The sequence below is a fragment of the Zeus faber genome (assembly GCF_960531495.2).
Source record: "Zeus faber genome assembly, chromosome: 14".
Taxonomy (NCBI): Eukaryota; Metazoa; Chordata; class Actinopteri; order Zeiformes; family Zeidae; genus Zeus; species Zeus faber.
In genome coordinates, this window is record NC_137200.1 from 27,053,655 (window position 1) to 27,072,779 (window position 19,125).

Consider the following 19,125-nt stretch of genomic DNA (forward strand, 5'->3'; position numbering starts at 1 on the left):
TTAACAACAACCTTCTTCAGTGTCTGCTCCAACAACCTCACAGCACTTTGAATTCCTGTTGAAGAAAGAAAGTGCATAAATAAATATGTTAATATTCACAAAGTCAGCCGACATGAATCAGCGTTCCCTCACCAGCCGCCGTCAGCTCACCCCCTGCTGGTTTTGCATTCATTAACATATCAAACTCCTTCAATTTTGGGGAGACGGCACCGGGGTCAGTTCTTTCTTTCTCTGTCAACTCGTGGTCGGGAAGATCCGTCGCCTGAGATAATAAATAAATGTGAGGCAGAGCTTGAATCTAAAACCAGTTCAAATACATCAAACCATTTAAAATAACACAAATTCAAAAAAATACCCAGTGACACATACTGATCACCCACAACATTAAAATCACCACTAATAACACTAATATTGTGCAGCTTTCCCTCGTGCAGCCAAAACAGCTGTGACCCGTGGAGGCATGGACTCCACCAGACTCTGAAGGTGTCCTGTGGCATCTGGCACCAAGACGTCAGCAGCAGATCCTTTAAGTCCTGGAAGTTGGGAGGTGGGGCCCCCATGGATCGGATTGTTGTTCCGGCACATCCCACAGATGCTCCATCGGATCGGACCCTAACCCCGCCCATCCGCACGATGTAGAAGAAAACCTGATTCATCAGACCAGGCCACCTTCTTCCATTGCTCCATGGTCCAGTTCTGACGCTCATTGCTTTCAGGGGTGGACAGGGGTCAGCATGGACACTCTGAGCGGTCTGCAGCTACTTGGCCCCGTACGGAGCAAGCGATGCGATGCTCCCCACGTGCATCAATGAGGCATGGGCCCCCACCCGTCTAGCATCACAATGTGGTCCTTGTCAAAGTGTCTCAGATCCTTACCACGCCCATTTTTCCTGCTTTCAACACATCAACTTCGAGAACTGACTGTTCACTTGCTGCCTAATATATTCAACCCCTTGACAGGTGTCATCGGAACCAGATGAGCAATGTTATTTACTTCACCCCTCAGTGGTTTCAATGTTGTTGCTGATCGTGTGTAAATGCCATTGCACTTTTACATGATGATTAGAGCCATTTATTACACCAGTGAACTTACAACAGAACAATGAAAATTGTGTTTTCTAATGTCAAGATTTAATTCTGTTTCTTTTTCACACCAGATTGAGCCTCTGGATTTCAACACATGCACCTAAAACCAGACATTCTCACTTGATACTGATACTGGTCACTTGATATGTACACCGGGTCCCACTATATAGCCAAAAGTATGTGGACACCCCTTCTAATTAATGGGTCTGTGCAACATCAGCACAAAAACTTATTTGTCGTTAGCTTCATGAACTGGGTTTCTATGGCCAAGCGTCGGCTGGAGTTTGTGTAAAGCGCACCGCCATGTGTTGTCATTTTTCTTTTCTTTTTTAGGTTATGCACCTTTCTGCCCCCATTGCCTGTGGGAATAGTCAATGTAACTGCTCAACCCTCATTTACTATGAACTACGTTAGTTTGCATATGACACATTTTTTATTTGTATTTTTTGGGCGGAGGGGGTGTCAAATATTTTGAAATCCTAGACGGGAGAGCGCAGCACTGCTCTAGCTGCTGTTTTTGTGAGAATTTTTGAGACCTAAAGACAGGGTCATGGGCCAAAAAGGTTAAAAGCCCCCTGGTTTAACCTATTCTGAAATGTGCGATGACGACACGGCCATAAATAAGGTACCTGAGTCAGGAAGAGTGGCTCCGCATGGTGGTTTGTTTCAGTGCGAGGGGAGGAGCCCGCTGTCCGGCACCTTCCCTCACATTCCTCTGCTTTGTTCAAAGAAGAGCAGCAGGAGGTGGGATCCACGGAGAGATCCAGATCCTGCGTCTCTTCTTCTAGAAAGTCAGGGGGAGCGTCTGTCTTCTGTATGTTTGTATGTTTCTTCTTAAACTACAAAAAAAAAAAAAAAAAAAGTAACAGTGTTTTATCGATTTCAGTCATTTGGTTTTCAAACCTTGTGTTTTCAATAGTGGAAAAAAAATTGAAAATATAGATTTTTCTGATACAAATAAAAATATCTGATTCATTTTCTGGAATCAATTCAAACAAGCTAGATATGTGTAACCTAGGTATAATATCTCTTGATTTAAGATATTTTCAAATGATATTTGGGTGAAGGCAGTACAGTGTGTGAAACAGGGAATATTGCGTAGTTTGTGCACTTTTTGTTCAAAAAAGCTAAACTAAATAGCTTAAAAACTAGATTAAATGACTTGTTGAAAGGGAGTTTTTAATCAACCAACAATAAAATGATGCAACAGATTTTTCAATTTCTCTGAAAAGGCTAAAATATTTCCCACTTTCAAGAAAGTTGCTAAACGGACAAAAAAAACAAAAACAAAAACAAAAATGACGTAAAGAACTATTGAGCAAAGAGCAAATTCGAACCTTGCGCTTTATTTGGGCCGACAACTGCACCGACGGCTTCGCTCCGTCCGGTTTGTCTGTCCGCCTAATCTTCACGCCCAACTTCTCTTGAAGCAAACGGGTTAATAAAGGAGAGTTGCCTGTGTCGACAGAACAAACACTCACATCTCAGCAAAAAAAAAAACTAAACGTCATGACATAACTGTTTTGGGTTTTTTTGTTCAATCGAGAAAGAGGACTCTCGCTTGTAACTTGCTTCTCTGTGTCGTCAGGGGGTTGGAGTGAAGAACAATCTCTCGAAGCATCGGAAACGAGGCGGCGGCAAACAGCGCTTCTTCTTCTGCGATCTAGAGACGACACCCACCGCCACGACACACATGATCTTTCCGGTGGAAAAATTGAGTCGTGAGCTACTCGTACGAGGTATAAAACAGACCTTGTTATTGGCCAAGTTGAGCCACTGCAGCCTCGGTAGCGGCACGTGGGTTTCTCCACAATATGCCCTGAGGTTTTCCTGAAACAGACAGACAGTTCCAGCAGCTCACATTAAAAAAACAATAGGTAGAAACAAGAACAAACTATAAACATAAAATGTGAAAATGAAACTAAACCTCACCATTAACTGTTACACAATAAAATAAAAAATATGGCAGGATAATAACATTTTAAACTAAGCAGTGTAAACCTGAAAATGCCAAGCCTTGAAATCTAAAAATAACCTGAGCAATTAAAGTAGTTAAAGCAGAAAAAAGAGGCAGAAAAATATACACGGGCATAACGGTGAAACAAGGAAATACCAATGACACCAACGCAAGTTAATAGCTGCAATTACCTCTGAGATTTCTCGAACGTGATCTTGACTGGGCTTGCTTTGGGCTGGACGTAAGAGAGGAAAAAAGTTAAAAAATATATTTTTTTAAGAGATTTTTTCTTTCAGCTTTTAATGGAGTTGCATTGATAACATGCCATTAAACAGAACATAGACAATTAAAAAAAAAAAAAAATTAAAAAAGAGTGTATTTGATGCTCTAGCAAGGAGCCGGCTCAAGCGTTTACCAAGGTCCTCCTGTTTTCCACCGTGCTGCTGGTCCAACGTCCGCAGCGGAAAGCTCCCAAACGGCAGGTGCGGTATCTCAGATATGCAGTTCCCCTCCAGGTTCAAATGCCGAAGCCTATATTTGACGCAAAGAAAACAAAGCGGTTATGTTTGACTTACTTCTTTCAACCCTAACCCTGTTCCTTGAGTGAAACCAAATAACTTCTCAGCACACTCGAATAAAAGTTATAATAACAGAAAACCAAATCCCCATATGATAAAGTGTCATTTTCTTCTGTGAGTCAACAAATCAGGGCAGAATTAAATAGCTTTGATCCAATCATGATTTCGATCTAGATTCTAGAATAGTGGTGTTCCAACGGTGCGGCGCCGAAGAATTGCAAGCGGGGCCCCGAGGAAATGAAAAAAATGAAATAAAAAATTGCCTTTAATATATATTTGAGGCACTAATTTGTCATGACTAATTACATTTCATGAGATATGTTTGATGCGTGTTTAAATGTTGTCAACGTTTCTAAATCGAACAGGATAATAGTTGATATCATTCTAAAATACAAATTCTCTGTTTTTCCTGTTGCTGCCACTGTTGCTGTTTCTGTTGCTGCTGCTGTCTGTTTCTGTTGTTGTCTCATTTGCTGCTGTTTCTGTTGTTTCTACTGTAGTTGTTGCTGCTTTTTCTGTTGGTGTTTCTATTGTTGTTGCTGATGTTTCTGCTGTTGTAGTTGTTTTTGCTGTTGTTGCTGCAGCTGTTGTTTATGTTGTTGTTGCTGCTGCTGTTGTTTATGTCGTTGTTGTTGCTGCTGTTGTTTATGTCTTTGTTGTTGCTGCTGTTGTTGTAGTTATATTTGCTGTTTTATTGTTGTTGCTGCTGCTGGTGTTGTTTATGTTGTTGTTGCTGCTGTTGTAGTTGTTTTTGCTGTTGCTGCTGCTGTTGTTTCTGTGGCTGCTGCTGCTGTTGTTTTCTGTTGCTGTTGTTGTTGCTACTGTGTTTGTAGTTGCTTTTGTTGCTATTTTTGCTGCTGCTTTTGTTGTTGCTGTTGTTTCAGGGGCACTCTTTTGAAATGACCAGCTGACAACTATGTTCCTTTTTTTGATTGTATTTCTTTGTAAAGCACATTGTGCTGCCCTGGTATGAAATGTGCTTTATAAATAAAGTGTGACTTGACTTGACTTGACTTGACTTGACTTGACTAAGAAAACATTGGGGGAAGGTGCACTGGGGATAGTGTTAGATGGGGAGGGGGGGGGGGGGGTTGTTATTTTCACCAGTTCACTGAAAAATAACGAGAAGGAAACGTGTTGGAAACGCATCCTGACCGTCTGAGGCGTGTGAGACCATGGAAGACGTTGGACGTCATCTTGTTCTCATCCAGCATCAGGACTTCCAGAGGCTGGAACAGAGCGTCCTCCTCCCTCGTTTGCCTGTGAAACGACACGAAGGAAAAGCCAACAGACAGGCGTCACAGCGTCACGAGGGCAGTCCGAAATCTGCCTTTCAGAGAGTTACAGGACGGTGAATTACCGGGCGAACATGACGCCTGTAAAGATTACATCCACAAGTCAGGGCTCCTGTCGCCTGCCATTTGTTTTGGCTTCTTAGAGCGAGATTGGAAGGAATTGTTGACCTGGCCAAAAGTTGATCTTAGCTTATATCCACACAAATTTCCCTTCTGACGTACTGTTTGTGTCTTTGCGGAGGAAAAGCCGACGCGCTGCCTCGAAATATGAAATGTTTCGTTTAGATCTGCGCCTAATTGATCCCGGGTGGAGTCGGAGTGTTAGTCTGAGCAAAGAAGCTCTCTGGAAAAATCTAACCTTTTCAACCGGTTCCCATCCCTGTTCCAACAGAGAACATGCAGATCCCTCAAACTAGAGATAGACAGGCAGACAGGCAGGCTTAGATAGATAGATAGATAGACAGATAGATAGGTAGATAGATAGACAGACAGATAGATAGATGGATGGGACTTTGTTTGTACTGTTGATATGTAAAATATTTTATTATCTCTAATGAGCCCCAGATCAGACACTGGGTCATTACAATAACCCTAATAACTAACTCAGTGGTATTCAAACTGTGGGGGCCCCCTAGTGGTCACCAGTGAAATTGCAAGGGGAGAATTGAAACGTAATGAAAAAACAACAAACAAAAAGTGCTGTTTACCGTGTGTGTGTGTGTGTGTGTGTGTGCGTGTGAGCCACTCCCGTGTTTGTTCTGGGGAGGTGGGGGGGGGGGTGTTATTTTCATTAGTTTATTGAAATTAATACAATTTGTTAATATTCTAATATTATTTTCATTATTATCATTATTATTTAGTTATTGCTTTAATTAGTTGTGCACCTTTGTGCCCCGTTAGTCTATGTGAATATGTAATAAAAGCCACAAATGAATGTGACTGTTCGGCCTAGTTTACTATATTTGATTATATAATATACACTGTATAGTATAATAAACTATATCATGATTCCCCCCCCACACTTTTTGGGGCGTGGGGGGGCGTCAAGTCCTTGAAATCCTTGGGAGGCGCTCGGCCTTAAAAGTCAGAATAGCACTGTGTTAATGTGTCTACAGGTTCACTCTACCAGGTTGACAGGACCTTGCAGAGCTGCGTTCACTGTGCTTACTGTGTTGGAATCACTTTTTAAAAACCGGGCTGTCAACACACACTGTGCATTCCACAGTGTGTGTGTTGGTGTGTGTGTGTGTGTGTGTGTGTGTGAGTGTGTGTTGGGGGGTGTGTGTGTGTGTGGGGGGGGGGGGTCCTTCAGATCCAGGCCTATGAATTTTAATCGTTTATGCGCCCCCTGTTGGTCAATTTGCAAATTGCTTGGGATACATTTCCTATTGACCTGAATGCACATGTGGCTCAACTTTATGACAATTGATTGAGCAATTAACAGATAGATATTAAGAAACAACAACAACAACAATAATATTAATAATAATAATAGTAAACTTTTATTATTATGGGTAATTTGATTAACCACTGTGACCAAAATATGTACATTTTAGAAGTTTACCTTCTCAACTAATTAAAAAAATTAATTGATTGAAATCAACCTTATCTACATTATGACTTTCATCTTGGGGTATCTAAGGTTATTCGAAAAATGTATGATATTTTTATGCAAAAAGGTCCGCCACTCGGTTACTGAGACACTAAGCAATCAAGCAATAAACTCAACAAAAATCCATTCTACTTAAAATCCAAATTTTAAGTAGAACGAACATCCTTCAAGCTTGAAAAAAAGCTCATCGTTTAAAATGCACCTACAGGTCATGGTCAGGTAGGAAACAGGAAAGTCCATTTCTCGACAGAAGAAGGACTTTCAGACGTGGAAATTGACCAAGTGACACAACGTCATCCGGGGACAGGCTGTTGCAAGACAAATCCAAAACCTGTGAGGGATTAAAAAAAAACATTGACCTATAAAAGTTGGAAAAGTAAGAAACTTGGATATTCAGCAATAGTAACCACGGTTATGTTAAACATGACATTTATATTCTTCAAATACATTTTGACTCAAGCTCAGAAGCGGAGAAGGGCTGAGATTTTGCGGCTGTCGCGCCAAAAGACGCGGATGAGCACCGCTGAGGTGCAGGGCCTTGGAGTCGTCTTACCTCGAGGTGCGGGAAGTCAGCGGCGCTAAATATCATATTACAGCAGCCATTCAAAGAGAGATCGAGCTCCCTCAAGAAGCAGAAGCGGCTGAAGGACCCTGTTGACGAGAGCGGCCAAACATGAGGTTATTTACCGCCGTCGAGTTACTTTTTTGGCGTCAATGCGCTTTCATCTGCAACGACTCATCACCCAAGGTCAGAGCGTTGTCGGAGGCCTTGATGTAGGCCACATTGTCGAACCCTGCAAAGTCCTCCTGCTTCACCTGCGTGCAGTCAAGAGAGCGTCTTTATTTCATTGCTTATTTTTTCCGTCATGAACCCCCTCCCCCAACGCAAACACTACTTTGATGAATTTGACAAAAAATCTTACAGAATTCAGCCTCTGCTCGCTGACGTCCACAGAGCACAGCTCAGACGGCTCATCAACACAATGCAATCGCATCTAGAAAATAAAACAAGAGGGTTGTTCCGTGCGTCTATAGGAAAACAAATCTTGTTTTTTTGGGGTTTTTTTTTACTTCAGTTTGGTGTGTTTGCATGCATGCGATGCTGCTCACCAGGAAGGCACCATCCAGTGTATTGTTAGTGAGAATGTGTTTCTTTTTCCTCTTATTCTGAGCTTGTGCATTTCTGTATTTCTGTTCTAAAGTTTTTCTGTGTACGACAACCCAATGGCCAGCACCTAAAAAAAACCAACATGAAATTAACATCTTGTTTTTTATTAATTATATAAAACAGATTTCGAAAAAACCAGGTCACATATGATTCGCTGACTTATTTTACTGTTCAGTTTCTTGGTAAGTCAAAAACAAGGTGTTTTCAGCAGGGAATATGTTTTTTTCTGTTTGAGACAGCAAAATCCAGGGTTGGATCAAATATATTTTATTTATTTTTGACTCAATGGAAGTTCAAAAAGGTTTTATCTTCCGTCTCACAGAGACAAACTGAGACACACACTCAATATGTAATACAAAGTTCATCGTACATTGTAATATAATAATAATAATAATAATAATAATAATTATAATTATAATTATAATAAATAGCAATCAATCATCACATGATTCAGCTTAAATATGTTTATTTTTCCATGGCGGTTATACAGCTTTATACATATATTATATTCAGACTATATTCTAACTTTCTAACTACTACATATACCATTACCCAATGAACATCTGAGCGACTGCGTCGTTTTAAAAGAAGCGCGTCTCCTCCTCGAGTGATTATTTCACACAAACAAAACGTCATTTAACCGCCAGTTGAACGTTCTGACCTCATTTACCTTCACAGTGACGGGGGAAGGCGCGGACAGGAAAGCAGCTGGACGCACGACCGCTCCAACAATCACCCGCACTCATGGCCACACGGAGTGACGACGTCCCACGTCACGTCACGTCTCTCCGGACCCAGTGTGGCCATGGAAACGCGTGGAAACCTTATATGGTAAACAGTCTCCATAGCAACGCGTGCGGGGGTAAAAGAAGAAAAAAAACGAAGAAAAAAAAAAACGCACCTCTCGGCCACCGGGTGGCGGTGTTGGATCAGCTCATTTCCACAGCCTCCTCTTCTGTTCACGAACTAAAAGGTAAAGTTATATTTATTTTCAGATAAAACGACATTTGTTTAAAAATATATATATATACATATATAAATATATATATATAAATATAAAACGGGTAGAGGTGGCCGGCGGAGCCTTGCGGTGCTTCGGGGCTTTCTTCCGGTCGGTAGCGACGAACAGGGGTTGACGCTTCGGGGCTGTGAACGACGCAGAACGCAGCGACGCCGGGCGGTGGGGAGGAGGCACAGCAGCCCGCGCCTCTCCGTGCGGCGCCTGCAGACGGAGCTCCGCGACTTCATAGTTTCAATCTCATGTGGGGGACAAACAAAAACAAAAACAAAACAAAACAAAACACCCGTAGGAAGGATTCCAGGTCTAATTTCCACCTTCTGGCGCCCGTGTCCAGTCGTGAAGGGGCTTGCACGCGTGTGTTAGAATATACGTTGACTTGCTTCAGCGAGGGGTTTAAATGTCTCGTCTAACCAATGTGTCGGTTTTTGTTTCACTTATTTTAATTTGTTTATTTAATTGTATTCCTTTTCATTCAATCGACTGTTACGTCAAGGGGTTTGTCGACTTGCAATGTAGACATTTAAACTTTGCATTCGCTCATTATAGAGTGGCGCAGGGATGACGTATTTTTGTAGGCCAACCCGGAAGTTAGCGTCGCCCCGGCTCCCACGACATCAACTTTTGGATTATTGCAGAACGTAAGCTCTGTGGCAGACGAAAGTTGATGACGATACCTACACGTTTTGTTCAGCCAGACAAATCCTCCCAAATGAAGACGACTTTTACGACTTCTGAAGGGTGAACACAATCGCCAGAAGTAATAAGCTAACATTAGGCTATAAACGAGCCACGCCACGGTCGCATGACTTCAACGTCACCACCACGAAGCTTCCCACTTGGAATTAGCTTTTGTGCGCTTACCTCCTCTATGAAAGCCTGGAAAGTTTGAGTTGAAATAGTTTGCAAAGAGCGCACTAAATGTAATGTAAATGTAATGTAACGTCCCCGACCCTGGAGTCTTATTTAGCCGCTTGTTAGCAGCCGCCTTTTTTAAAGACGCTATGTATTCTATGCCATAGAAAAAAAAAAAAAAAACATGAAAATCTCTTAAGCTTGTGTTAACCACCGAAATTATTTCAGGCTTATAAACAAAAACCTTAAAAAAAAACAACAACATTGATTTCGGGACATGGTTGCCAGGTCTATGTGACATACCAGCGTAATGGCCAATCAAAATCAGCGGAATACCAGTGGAAAGTCTGCGCGGGGGGGTAATATATATTTTTTGGTTATTGTTTTGATTCATAAATATTATTCGCGTACTTTGCATGCACACTGGGTATGTACCGAACCCGCAGACAACAAGTTAAACCCGCGGCAACGCTTCAAAAGAAGCCCAATTCCGCGGGAGAGTCATGGACCTTACAACACCGCTTCGGGACGGGAGAACCGGAAGTGCAAAAATGCAAACACATTTCCGGGTTTTAGGACTCGTTCCCGCAGCACTCTATATTGTACTTTTAGTATTATTATACCGAAATTATTTGTTTATTTTATTGTGCCCGGTGAACACACTCTACATGTGTATTTGTATCTTTTAAATTTTTATTTTTATGACACGAAAATGATTTGGCGTGTATTGAGCGGACCCCGAGTGTAGAAGTAGTACGGAAGTGGAAGCAAATCAGGAAGTAGATGGCGATCTGCGGCACGGTGGGCTGCAGCGTCGTAAACACGAGCCACTAGTCCGAGGGGGGTCCTGCACCAGGCTATACAGCAAGAGAGCTTTACACACACGTGGCACGTTATGCTGTAATCAGGAAAGTGATCCATCATGGGCAACACGCCACCCAAAGCCGAGAAGGGAGGGGAACCTGTGAAAACCACGTTGTTCCAGCAGGAGCGCAGCGGGACGACATACAGGATCCCCGCGCTGCTCTACCTGAGGCACACACACACGTTCCTGGCTTTCGCAGAGAAGAGGACCTCTCCCGATGACAGCCACTCCAAAGTCCTGGTTCTAAGAAGAGGGACGCTTCAAGACAATGGCTCTATACAGGTCCTGATTAGAATCTTATCGTTCGATAAAGGCTTCGATTGATTGACGTGCATGTTCTATTCTATTCAGACTATATACACAGTATATGTGCAGATTTTATTGTGTCAATATATGTCAGTGAACTTGCACAATTTACTATTGACATACGTTCACTGTTAATTGTTTTTCTTTATTGTACATTACCAAATAATAACCACATTTGAATTGTTTTGTTGATTTCTAGGTGTATTGCTTGTTATTGTTCTGATGTGAGCTTCTGTGACACTGCAGTGTCCCTCCGGGAATGAATAAAGGATCCATCAATCCGCCCTTGCTCGTCATCTCTCATATCACATGTTGTCTTCCTTGGCTTTCCAGTGGTCGTCTTGCCAGGAGCTGTCAGCGGCGTGTTTACCGGGTCACCGCACCATGAACCCTAGTCCCGTATTTGAAAAGAACAGCCAAACTCTGTTCCTGTTTTTCATCTGCATCCCGGGCAACACCACAGAGCGTCACCAGATTGTCACGGGCCACAACAAAGCGCGCCTGTGCTACGTCACCAGCAGCGACGGCGGTCAGAGTTGGGGTGGAGTGAAGGACTTGACAGAGAGTGTGATTGGCAAAACCGTCCACAAATGGGCTACGTTTGCTGTGGGACCCGGCCACGGCATTCAGCTGGAGGGTAGGCGACTGATCATCCCAGCTTACGCTTACTATGTCCCCATCAAATGCATTTCCTTCCCCATTCCTTTCACAGTGCACCCTCACGCCTTCTCCATATACAGCGACGACTTTGGGCAGACGTGGCACATCGGCAAGATGCTCAACAAAATGTCTTGTGAATGTGAGATGGCAGAGATCATAGACCACGAGGGCAGGGGCCGTCTCTACTGCAACGCCCGCACCACCAGAGGGCACCGAGTGGAGGCCTTGAGTGAAAGCAGCGGCACCTATTTCGACAAGCCCCGCGTTGCTCCGGAGTTGGTCGAGCAGCCGCGCGGCTGCCAGGGGAGCGTGATCGGCTTTCCCGCTCCTGAGTTTGCACCGAGTGACGGCGCCGGAAGCCAAGGCGGCGGCGCAGCGCTGTCGTCATCGGACACACAAACATGGCTGCTCTTCTCGCACCCGACCAACAAGTGCAGGAGGAAAGACTTGGGGGTGTATTTGAACCGTTCGCCCCTGCACTCCTCCAGGTGGGACCCCCCGGGGATCATCCACAGCGGGCCCAGTGGATACTCGGACCTGGTGTACAACGAGGACCACGGGGAGTTTTCGTGCCTGATGGAGTGCGGGGAGCGCAGTGAACTGGAACAGATCGCATTTGTGTCCTTTAGGCTCGGCGACGTCACACACGCATCCAATATTAGATAAATGAAGATACTCGTTTCGAGTTTCATGCGGGTGATTGGGTGGGTATTTAGCCTCACTCTTCAAAGTTATCGCACTAGCATTTTTCTGGAACTTTATCTTAATGACTGGAATATAAAGAATCATTTATATAATCTGCATTGTACCCTATAAAGCTGTCTGTGTGAGCTGTTGATCTATTTAAGGCCTTTTACACTCTTGCACAACCAGCAGTTCAGTTAGGTAGATCGAGATTTGCTGATAATTCGACTGGAGAACACCCCAAGAGATTTTTTTTGACCATTCACATTTACGTTTGTCTAGTACAATACACTCCTTCCCTTCCTCTCAATGTCCTTCTCTGTGTGCCCATTGAATATGGAGACATTTTACTCAGAGATCTTCTAGAGATTTGACCTTCAGTAAAATACAAAAGTTTACTGATCATTTTAAAAGTTTACATTGTGTACTCATTTGTCATTTTTCTGTAGTATTTGAGAAATCTTAACGTATACTGTAGCGCTTATATGAAACAAAATATGGAAAATCTGTTGCCATTAGGTTAACATTTTACGCACGCCTGATTACTGGTTTCTGTGAATGCTGCATAGAATTACATTCTTTTTAAATTTGTATATTCTTATATATTTGACTTAATGTTTTGTATTTTTCTGCATGTTCTTTGTTGTTTGTATTTTTCTTTTGTATTTGTGTATATTTGGCATTTTTATTTTTATTTATATTTTATTTTATTATTTTATAAAAAAAAACGTCAGACTGTTTAAACTTTTTTTTTTCCAAAATGAATTGTCTGTGATAACGCATCAATCCTTCCACAAATTCCTTGTAGAAATTCCTTGTAAGTGCACCTTGCAAAATAAACTCATTGATTCTGATCCTTCTTGATCTCCATGATGTATTCTGAATGTAAAATAGTATTCTCTGCACAATCATACTGTAAATGCAATCATCTGGCATTAGTTATAGTAATAAATAAACAGTTAAACACAAAAGATAACAGCCCATCTTATCAAAGTCTCACACCAGTATGACTGTATAAAGTATATTTTACTGTAAAGACAAACATTGGGATAATGGTTTAATAAAAATCTAACATTTTCTCTCAGATGAAAATGTATTTGTTTTTTTCTTTGTTAGTATTTTTGTCAGTGATTTGATAACAACCTACTTTTCTTCTTATGTGAATAATATGTTCACATTTATATCATGGTTATATTACCAATAATTCTATGCAATGTTGTGCAAAGAACATAGTTTAAAAAAATCTACTCAATCTAATATATAGCCCTGTTCCATGGCTTTAAGGATAGAATTCACTATCATGACAGTAAATGACATCATGTTGAGTTAAAAATCCGAGTTGCCTCTCGATCGCTGATCTGTAACAGCAATTATAACCAAAGTGGACCTGGACACTCAGTGAGACAAAGAGAGGAAAGATTTTATTTAGGGCAGGCTCGTGTCTGCAGCTCTGTGAAAGAGCTTTGTTGTCTGATCTGCAGGGCTCCGGGGGCACTAAGCAGGGAAATTGTCTTGGTGCTTTTTTTTTTTTGGTAGAAATTGCACTTAGAAACAGTTATAAACCTTCACAGCCGTGGTGGGACTGTGATGTCAGTGGAAACAAATAGAAACAGGTAGAAACTCGGCCATGGGCTCCTCATGCTACAACAACGCTACAGGTTCTAGTTGAGCACTGCGTAAGGCCACAGAATCCACATGATTTTATGATCATCTCATGAATTGACTCAAAAGAAACGTGGAAGCTATTGTAAATTCATAAAAAGCCACATCGAAAGCATGTTTTCTTTGTAGAATATAGTCCTGTTTATATTTCTTTTGAACACTATTAGTAGGTGAGGGTATCAGGGTGTTGGTATTGAGATATCAAGAATGCAATATTTTTTTTAAAACTTGAATCATTTTCAAGATGTGATTCTGATCATTGGAAAACAATGTAGTGGTATTCAAATTGTGATGCACACCCTAATGGAGAAGGCCTTTTATATATGTAGGCCTTTTATAAGTATTATTTTAGGCAGGGAGAGATATTGGTTGTTATTTTCATTAGTTAATTTAAAATAATACAATTTGTTAATATTTTTATATATTTTCATTATTTGTTTTCGTTGTGATTATCATTATTATTATTATTATTATTATTATTATTATTATTATTATTTCCTTTATTGTGCACCTTTCTGCCCCTGTTAGCCTGTGTGAATATGCAATGTGACTACTCAGCCTGGTTTACTATGATCTATGTTATAGCTACATTAGTAAGTCCTTGAAATCCTAGGGAGGGGGTCTCGCCAAAGAAAAATTTGAATACCGCTGTGTAATATGTCTGATCGGTAGTGTTTGAGTTATGTATGCTTTATTGTCACTTTGAAATGGGAGTGGTGAGTCTCTTCCAAGATGTTTGAGCAGAGGCATCATGGCCAGTTGATCTTCGCCGTGGTCTTGATGCCAACCATTTCAAACCGGATGAATCAGATCAGATCGCACACACCCCCCCCCCCCCCCCCCCGAGTAAACAAGTACATTTCTATGCATTTATCTAATTTATCTTATATCATTCCACTTCAGCTATGACGGCGTATGGAATAAAATTGTCCCTAAACCAAAGACATTCTTAATTAAGTAATTAAAGATTAAATAAAAAGAGAACATTCATGTGCTGTGCATGGGATGGGATGGTTTAAGCAGCCACACCTGACCTGGATCTAGGGGATTGGGATCAGGGTGGCTGCATGCCTGTTGCTCGTTGGTTGGTTTAACGAACGACAGGTTAAAACCCCCATCCTCACACACACTCAGGAGAGGAGCCCTGTCATGACATGTCCATCTGCTCCTGGCTAATTCCAACTGGCCAACTTTCCCCAATTAACTGATGTCTACAACCCCCCCCGCCTTCTGTGTCTCTGTGCCGGAGGCCCCTGAAAACGCCACTTGGGTGGCGTGTGGCAGGCGACGCTGCCACAATTCATAATTTGTTGTCACAACATCTGTGAGTGGTAAAGATAAGTCATCTAAGTTAAAACTCACTGACGAGGAGATATTTTGAATATGCCACAAGGAGAAGTTTTGTCCTTGTGAACATAATTATTGTGTGTTCTCTGCTGCACAACCTGACAGACGCGCAGGCGGTCATTCAACAGGGTGTAGTTCAGCAATTGCCTGGAGCCTCATGGGCAAGGAGACCTCGTGAATTTGTGTGGACTTTCTTTTTTTTTCATTCTTCATTCTTTATTTTCCTTTGTCACTGCAGCGAGCAGCGCAGTGCATCACTCACATCCCATAGTAGTATGGGTACAAGTATCCCAATAATTTGAATTGGAAACAAGGCCATTAGAGAACGGCTACATAGTGGACATGGTGGGCGGAGGAGAGGAGGCATTTGTAATGTTCGGACTTTTGTGATGAAAAGTTTGCCTCTTTTTAGAGAGTCGGCCCAGGCCGCCGGGCTTGCAACCCACAACACAACAGACCAAGTGTATTGAATTCATTACATAAGACAAATCAACCAAGTGAATAAGCAAAAGTAACAAACTTAATACATGCATGTGATGAGGATTTGTTGTATTATGTTATTAATGCTGCCCACCCGGCATGACATCTCACTGCATATGTGTATGCTTGTATATATGTATGTGATAAATAAACACCTTGAATCCACTGCAGCCTGGTCATCCTGAGAAGAGGATTCCTCCGTCTGTATTCCCTTCTCAAGGTTTCTTCGTTTTTTTACCAAGGAGTTTTCTGGGAGATTTTCCTTGCCCAGATGGGATTCGGACCAGGGGATGCTGTTGATTTCTATGTGAAATGTGGGTTTGTGAAGCCCTTTGGTACTGTACTGTGATTAAGGGCTGTATAAATAAACTTCACTTAACTTGTTACACGGCACAAAATTATATGTTGAATATGTTTATTTTTCTTCAATCGGATAATATGAAATACTGTATTGTGATTGATAATGCTGCGATAAAATATATTTGTCTATATCTAGTCCTTAAACAGACATATCGAACACGATATATCGAAGCTGAGAGTGACTGAGAAAGTCTCCCCGTTTGACACATGGCTCTTTTTGTCACAATCAATTAGGAAACAGAATAAATTGAATACATCTACAATAAGAACACACACCATCGCGGAGCCTCTCCGCCGCGAGGTGAAATTCCCGCCCACCTTCTCACGGCCAGGTGGTTGGGAACCTCTGCTCTACGCAGCTGACGCACAGGGCTTCGCTCCATCTCCCTTACGCATTCACACCACTTGCCTGTTTTACAAATTATCGGTCTTAAATACATTTTGAACATTAAATAATTGTGGCTGTCCCACAGTTATTTTAGTTATTTTGATTTATCGTGTTTGAAGAAAATGTAAAATTGTAAGGAAGTCCTTGGAGGGGCTGGGCCAGACACCGGCAAGGTCCCCTGCAAAACTCATTTTATTGCGGTTATAGCCTACTCCACCCGGTATTTGCGAAAACAAAATCATAAAGTGAAAGTCCTGTCACAAAACCGCGCTGTCAAGAATCCTTGCGCATTCTTTTTTTTCAAGGCGTATACCTGCGTACCAGGTAGACTACACCCCTGCCATCGCGCTGCCAGGTCACCTTCACGCTCGGACTGTGGTCTCCGGGCGCTTTTAAACGTGCACTTGTGTTGCCGGCCTCCAAAGACTTCACTTGGCATTGAACGCTCAAGACCCCCAACGCTGAAGTTCTCATCCAATGACTTATCTCTGCGCTACTGAGCCTGCCGTGGCCGGCGGTCATTTGATTGAAGCAACAGGACATGGATGATAAAATCAGGCCTGGAACCCGAAGGCAGCGTCTGAACCGTCACTCCACTCCAGGTTGCCTTCACGCTCAGCCTTGGTCTCCGGCTTTCAAAAGTTCACCCTGGACGTCGAACCCCCGCCGCTCCTCCGACACTGGAGCTCCTATCCAGCTCCTTGTCTCTTTTCTCCGCTGAAGCTTTGCCGCGTCCTCCAATCATCTCGTTCAACGAACAGGGCTCGGATGGAAAAAAACAAATCAGGCGGCGTCTGAGCCATCGCTCCAGCAGGTCGCCCTCACGCTCAGCCCAAGTCTCCGGGCGCCTTTAAACGTGCACATGCGGGCTTTCAAACGATCACCTGTAGGAAAACAGTCTTCTAGTGTTTTCTCTTGAAATAAATTCATTGGTATTGAAACGAAGGAGTACTATCAGGATGAATACAATTTCAAATGAAAGCATTTGAACACGTCTGTCCAGTATAGAGATCCCGTTCGCTGACTCCAAACCGAGTGACGAGCGTTGGAACGGCTCGGTTAGAGTTCTTGCTTAGCTTCGCTCGCTGAAGAACAGAATTTGCTTTTGTCGAAGGGGAGAGGGGCCTCACATCGGTCCCGCCCCGGGGCCCCACAAATCATTAAGGCCGCCCTCGGACAGAAGACCCTGAGAGGGCCCTCCACAGAGAGCTGAACACTCCGGAAGCCTCCAGCAGTCTGAGCGCTTCCAGGGATGGTCGTGAGACGGGGGAGACAAGATGTATCAGTAATGTGTTTCAGAGTCAGAAAGGTCGACAATGAAAAGCTGCAATCTCAGTGCTGGTGGTTGCCTAGGTAACACAGGGCCTACACAGTCCAGGTTTGACATTGCTTTCCCGAGATCCCTCTGTGTTGCTTTCTTTTCGTAGCGTTGTCTATGGAATAGACGGCAAAGATGAGAATAGAATGATCAGAACACTGATTTATGCCATGAAAGCAAATATTTCATTTACGCTGGAGGCCGAAATGTTTTTTTTTTTAAATGCACTAGTAGTGTGCTTCTTATAATTCCAGAACCACTAGGCTTATATTATGTTGTATATATATACTATATATTTACCATATATATATATACTATAACTACTATAACCCTTATACACCAATAAACAGAAAAGTATTGATATGGCAATGGTTTCATGCGGCAATGGTTTCTCAACAGCAAACTGTAAATACATTAGTTATTTATTTTATATTTAATTATTTGCTATTATTTCATGATGATTTCATGATTTTTATTTATATTTTATTTGATATATTATATTTCTGTCAGTATTGCACTCCATAAATTAAGAAAAATGTGGCCATTTTGGGAAGAATTCAGACACTTACATGTCTATATACTATGTGTATATGTGTATGTGTGTGCGCGCAAGTGGGTATTTCCAATAATTTCAAAAACAAACAAGACACAAAGGAAACTGTCTCTTCTCTTGTTCCTTTTCTTATGTTTTTTTTTTCTTTGTTGCAAGACAAGTAAAATATAAGTTATGCAGGCAAAGTTACAGTTTCAGGTTGGATTTGAGTCTCTATCTGTACACCAGAGGCGTCTTGTACTGTCCCGGACATCATCAGAGTCAGAGAGGGGAGCAGTGTCTCAGCTCCTCCTTCATGAATCCCCAAGTGTAACCCTTTTCCTTCTCCCGTGCAGGCAGATCAGCCTATTTACAGTGTGGATGTGCGTCGGTGTGTTTTTTTTTTTTTTTTTTTTTTTTTAACCAACATAAATAACTTATCAAACTATTTATCAAAATGTGCCATTGCTTTCATGGTAAACCACTTAAAGAGCAAACCTCCTCAATTCCCCGTATTATGACAAGTCAAATAAATAAACACTCTGAACATAGAATAATAAAACATAAATAAATACAGAGTAGTGAAGAATAGTATGAGCGGGAAAATAAACAGCCCGGAGGGAGTGAAAATTGTTGTAAGTAAACATGAGCAAAGAAACCAGACTTCTAGACAAAAAATAAAAAATAAAAATAAAGACCAGAAACAGGCTTTGAAAAAAAAATAAATCTCATTGTTAAAATCTCAGCGCCAGTAAACTAGTAACCTCTCTTCCTCTGAAATCCTCTTTGTGTTATTAGAAGGTGAGAACGCCTGGTTCTACCCCCGGTGCGTCCCGCCCTGTGACCCAGGGATCAAGCCTCTCGTCAACCCTTCGATTCAGGAGGAGAAGGAGGAGGACGACACGGAGGGCAACCTCCACCTGGACGGACGGCTGGGCGGGGAGAAACCGGGAA

General features: G+C 42.2%; 2 protein-coding genes across 3 annotated transcripts; one reads left to right on the forward strand and one right to left on the reverse strand.

The window, feature by feature from the left end:
* Positions 1–2,623: 2,623 nt before the first annotated feature.
* On the reverse strand, positions 2,624–8,442 carry xrra1 (X-ray radiation resistance associated 1; the record flags this gene model as incomplete). Its single annotated transcript, XM_080013578.1, has 11 exons — positions 2,624–2,749; positions 2,839–2,916; positions 3,235–3,278; positions 3,459–3,574; positions 4,777–4,881; positions 6,735–6,859; positions 7,082–7,179; positions 7,272–7,344; positions 7,452–7,523; positions 7,639–7,763; positions 8,367–8,442. The coding sequence occupies 11 exons, from the start codon at positions 8,440–8,442 to the stop codon at positions 2,624–2,626; spliced, it is 1,038 nt and encodes a 345-aa protein (XP_079869704.1).
* Positions 8,443–10,344: 1,902 nt separating this feature from the next.
* Positions 10,345–12,932, forward strand: LOC307240586 (sialidase-3-like). 2 transcript variants are annotated; one of them, XM_080014409.1, is made up of 3 exons: positions 10,345–10,716; positions 11,074–11,377; positions 11,453–12,932. In XM_080014409.1, the coding sequence occupies exons 1-3, from the start codon at positions 10,492–10,494 to the stop codon at positions 12,064–12,066; spliced, it is 1,143 nt and encodes a 380-aa protein (XP_079870535.1). In that variant the 5' UTR covers positions 10,345–10,491; the 3' UTR covers positions 12,067–12,932. The 2 variants fall into 2 exon arrangements, with proteins under 2 accessions (XP_079870535.1, XP_079870534.1); XM_080014408.1 differs by having other exon boundaries at positions 11,074–12,932.
* The last annotated feature ends 6,193 nt before the right edge of the window (positions 12,933–19,125 follow it).

Bases quoted from the DNA above. Each gene is read 5' to 3' on its own strand.
- LOC307240586 (XM_080014408.1), top strand. From the start codon at position 10,492: ATGGGCAACACGCCACCCAAAGCCGAGAAGGGAGGGGAACCTGTGAAA. The intron at 10,717-11,073 runs GTCCTGATTAGA...TTGGCTTTCCAG, and splicing joins AAGACAATGGCTCTATACAG to TGGTCGTCTTGCCAGGAGCT.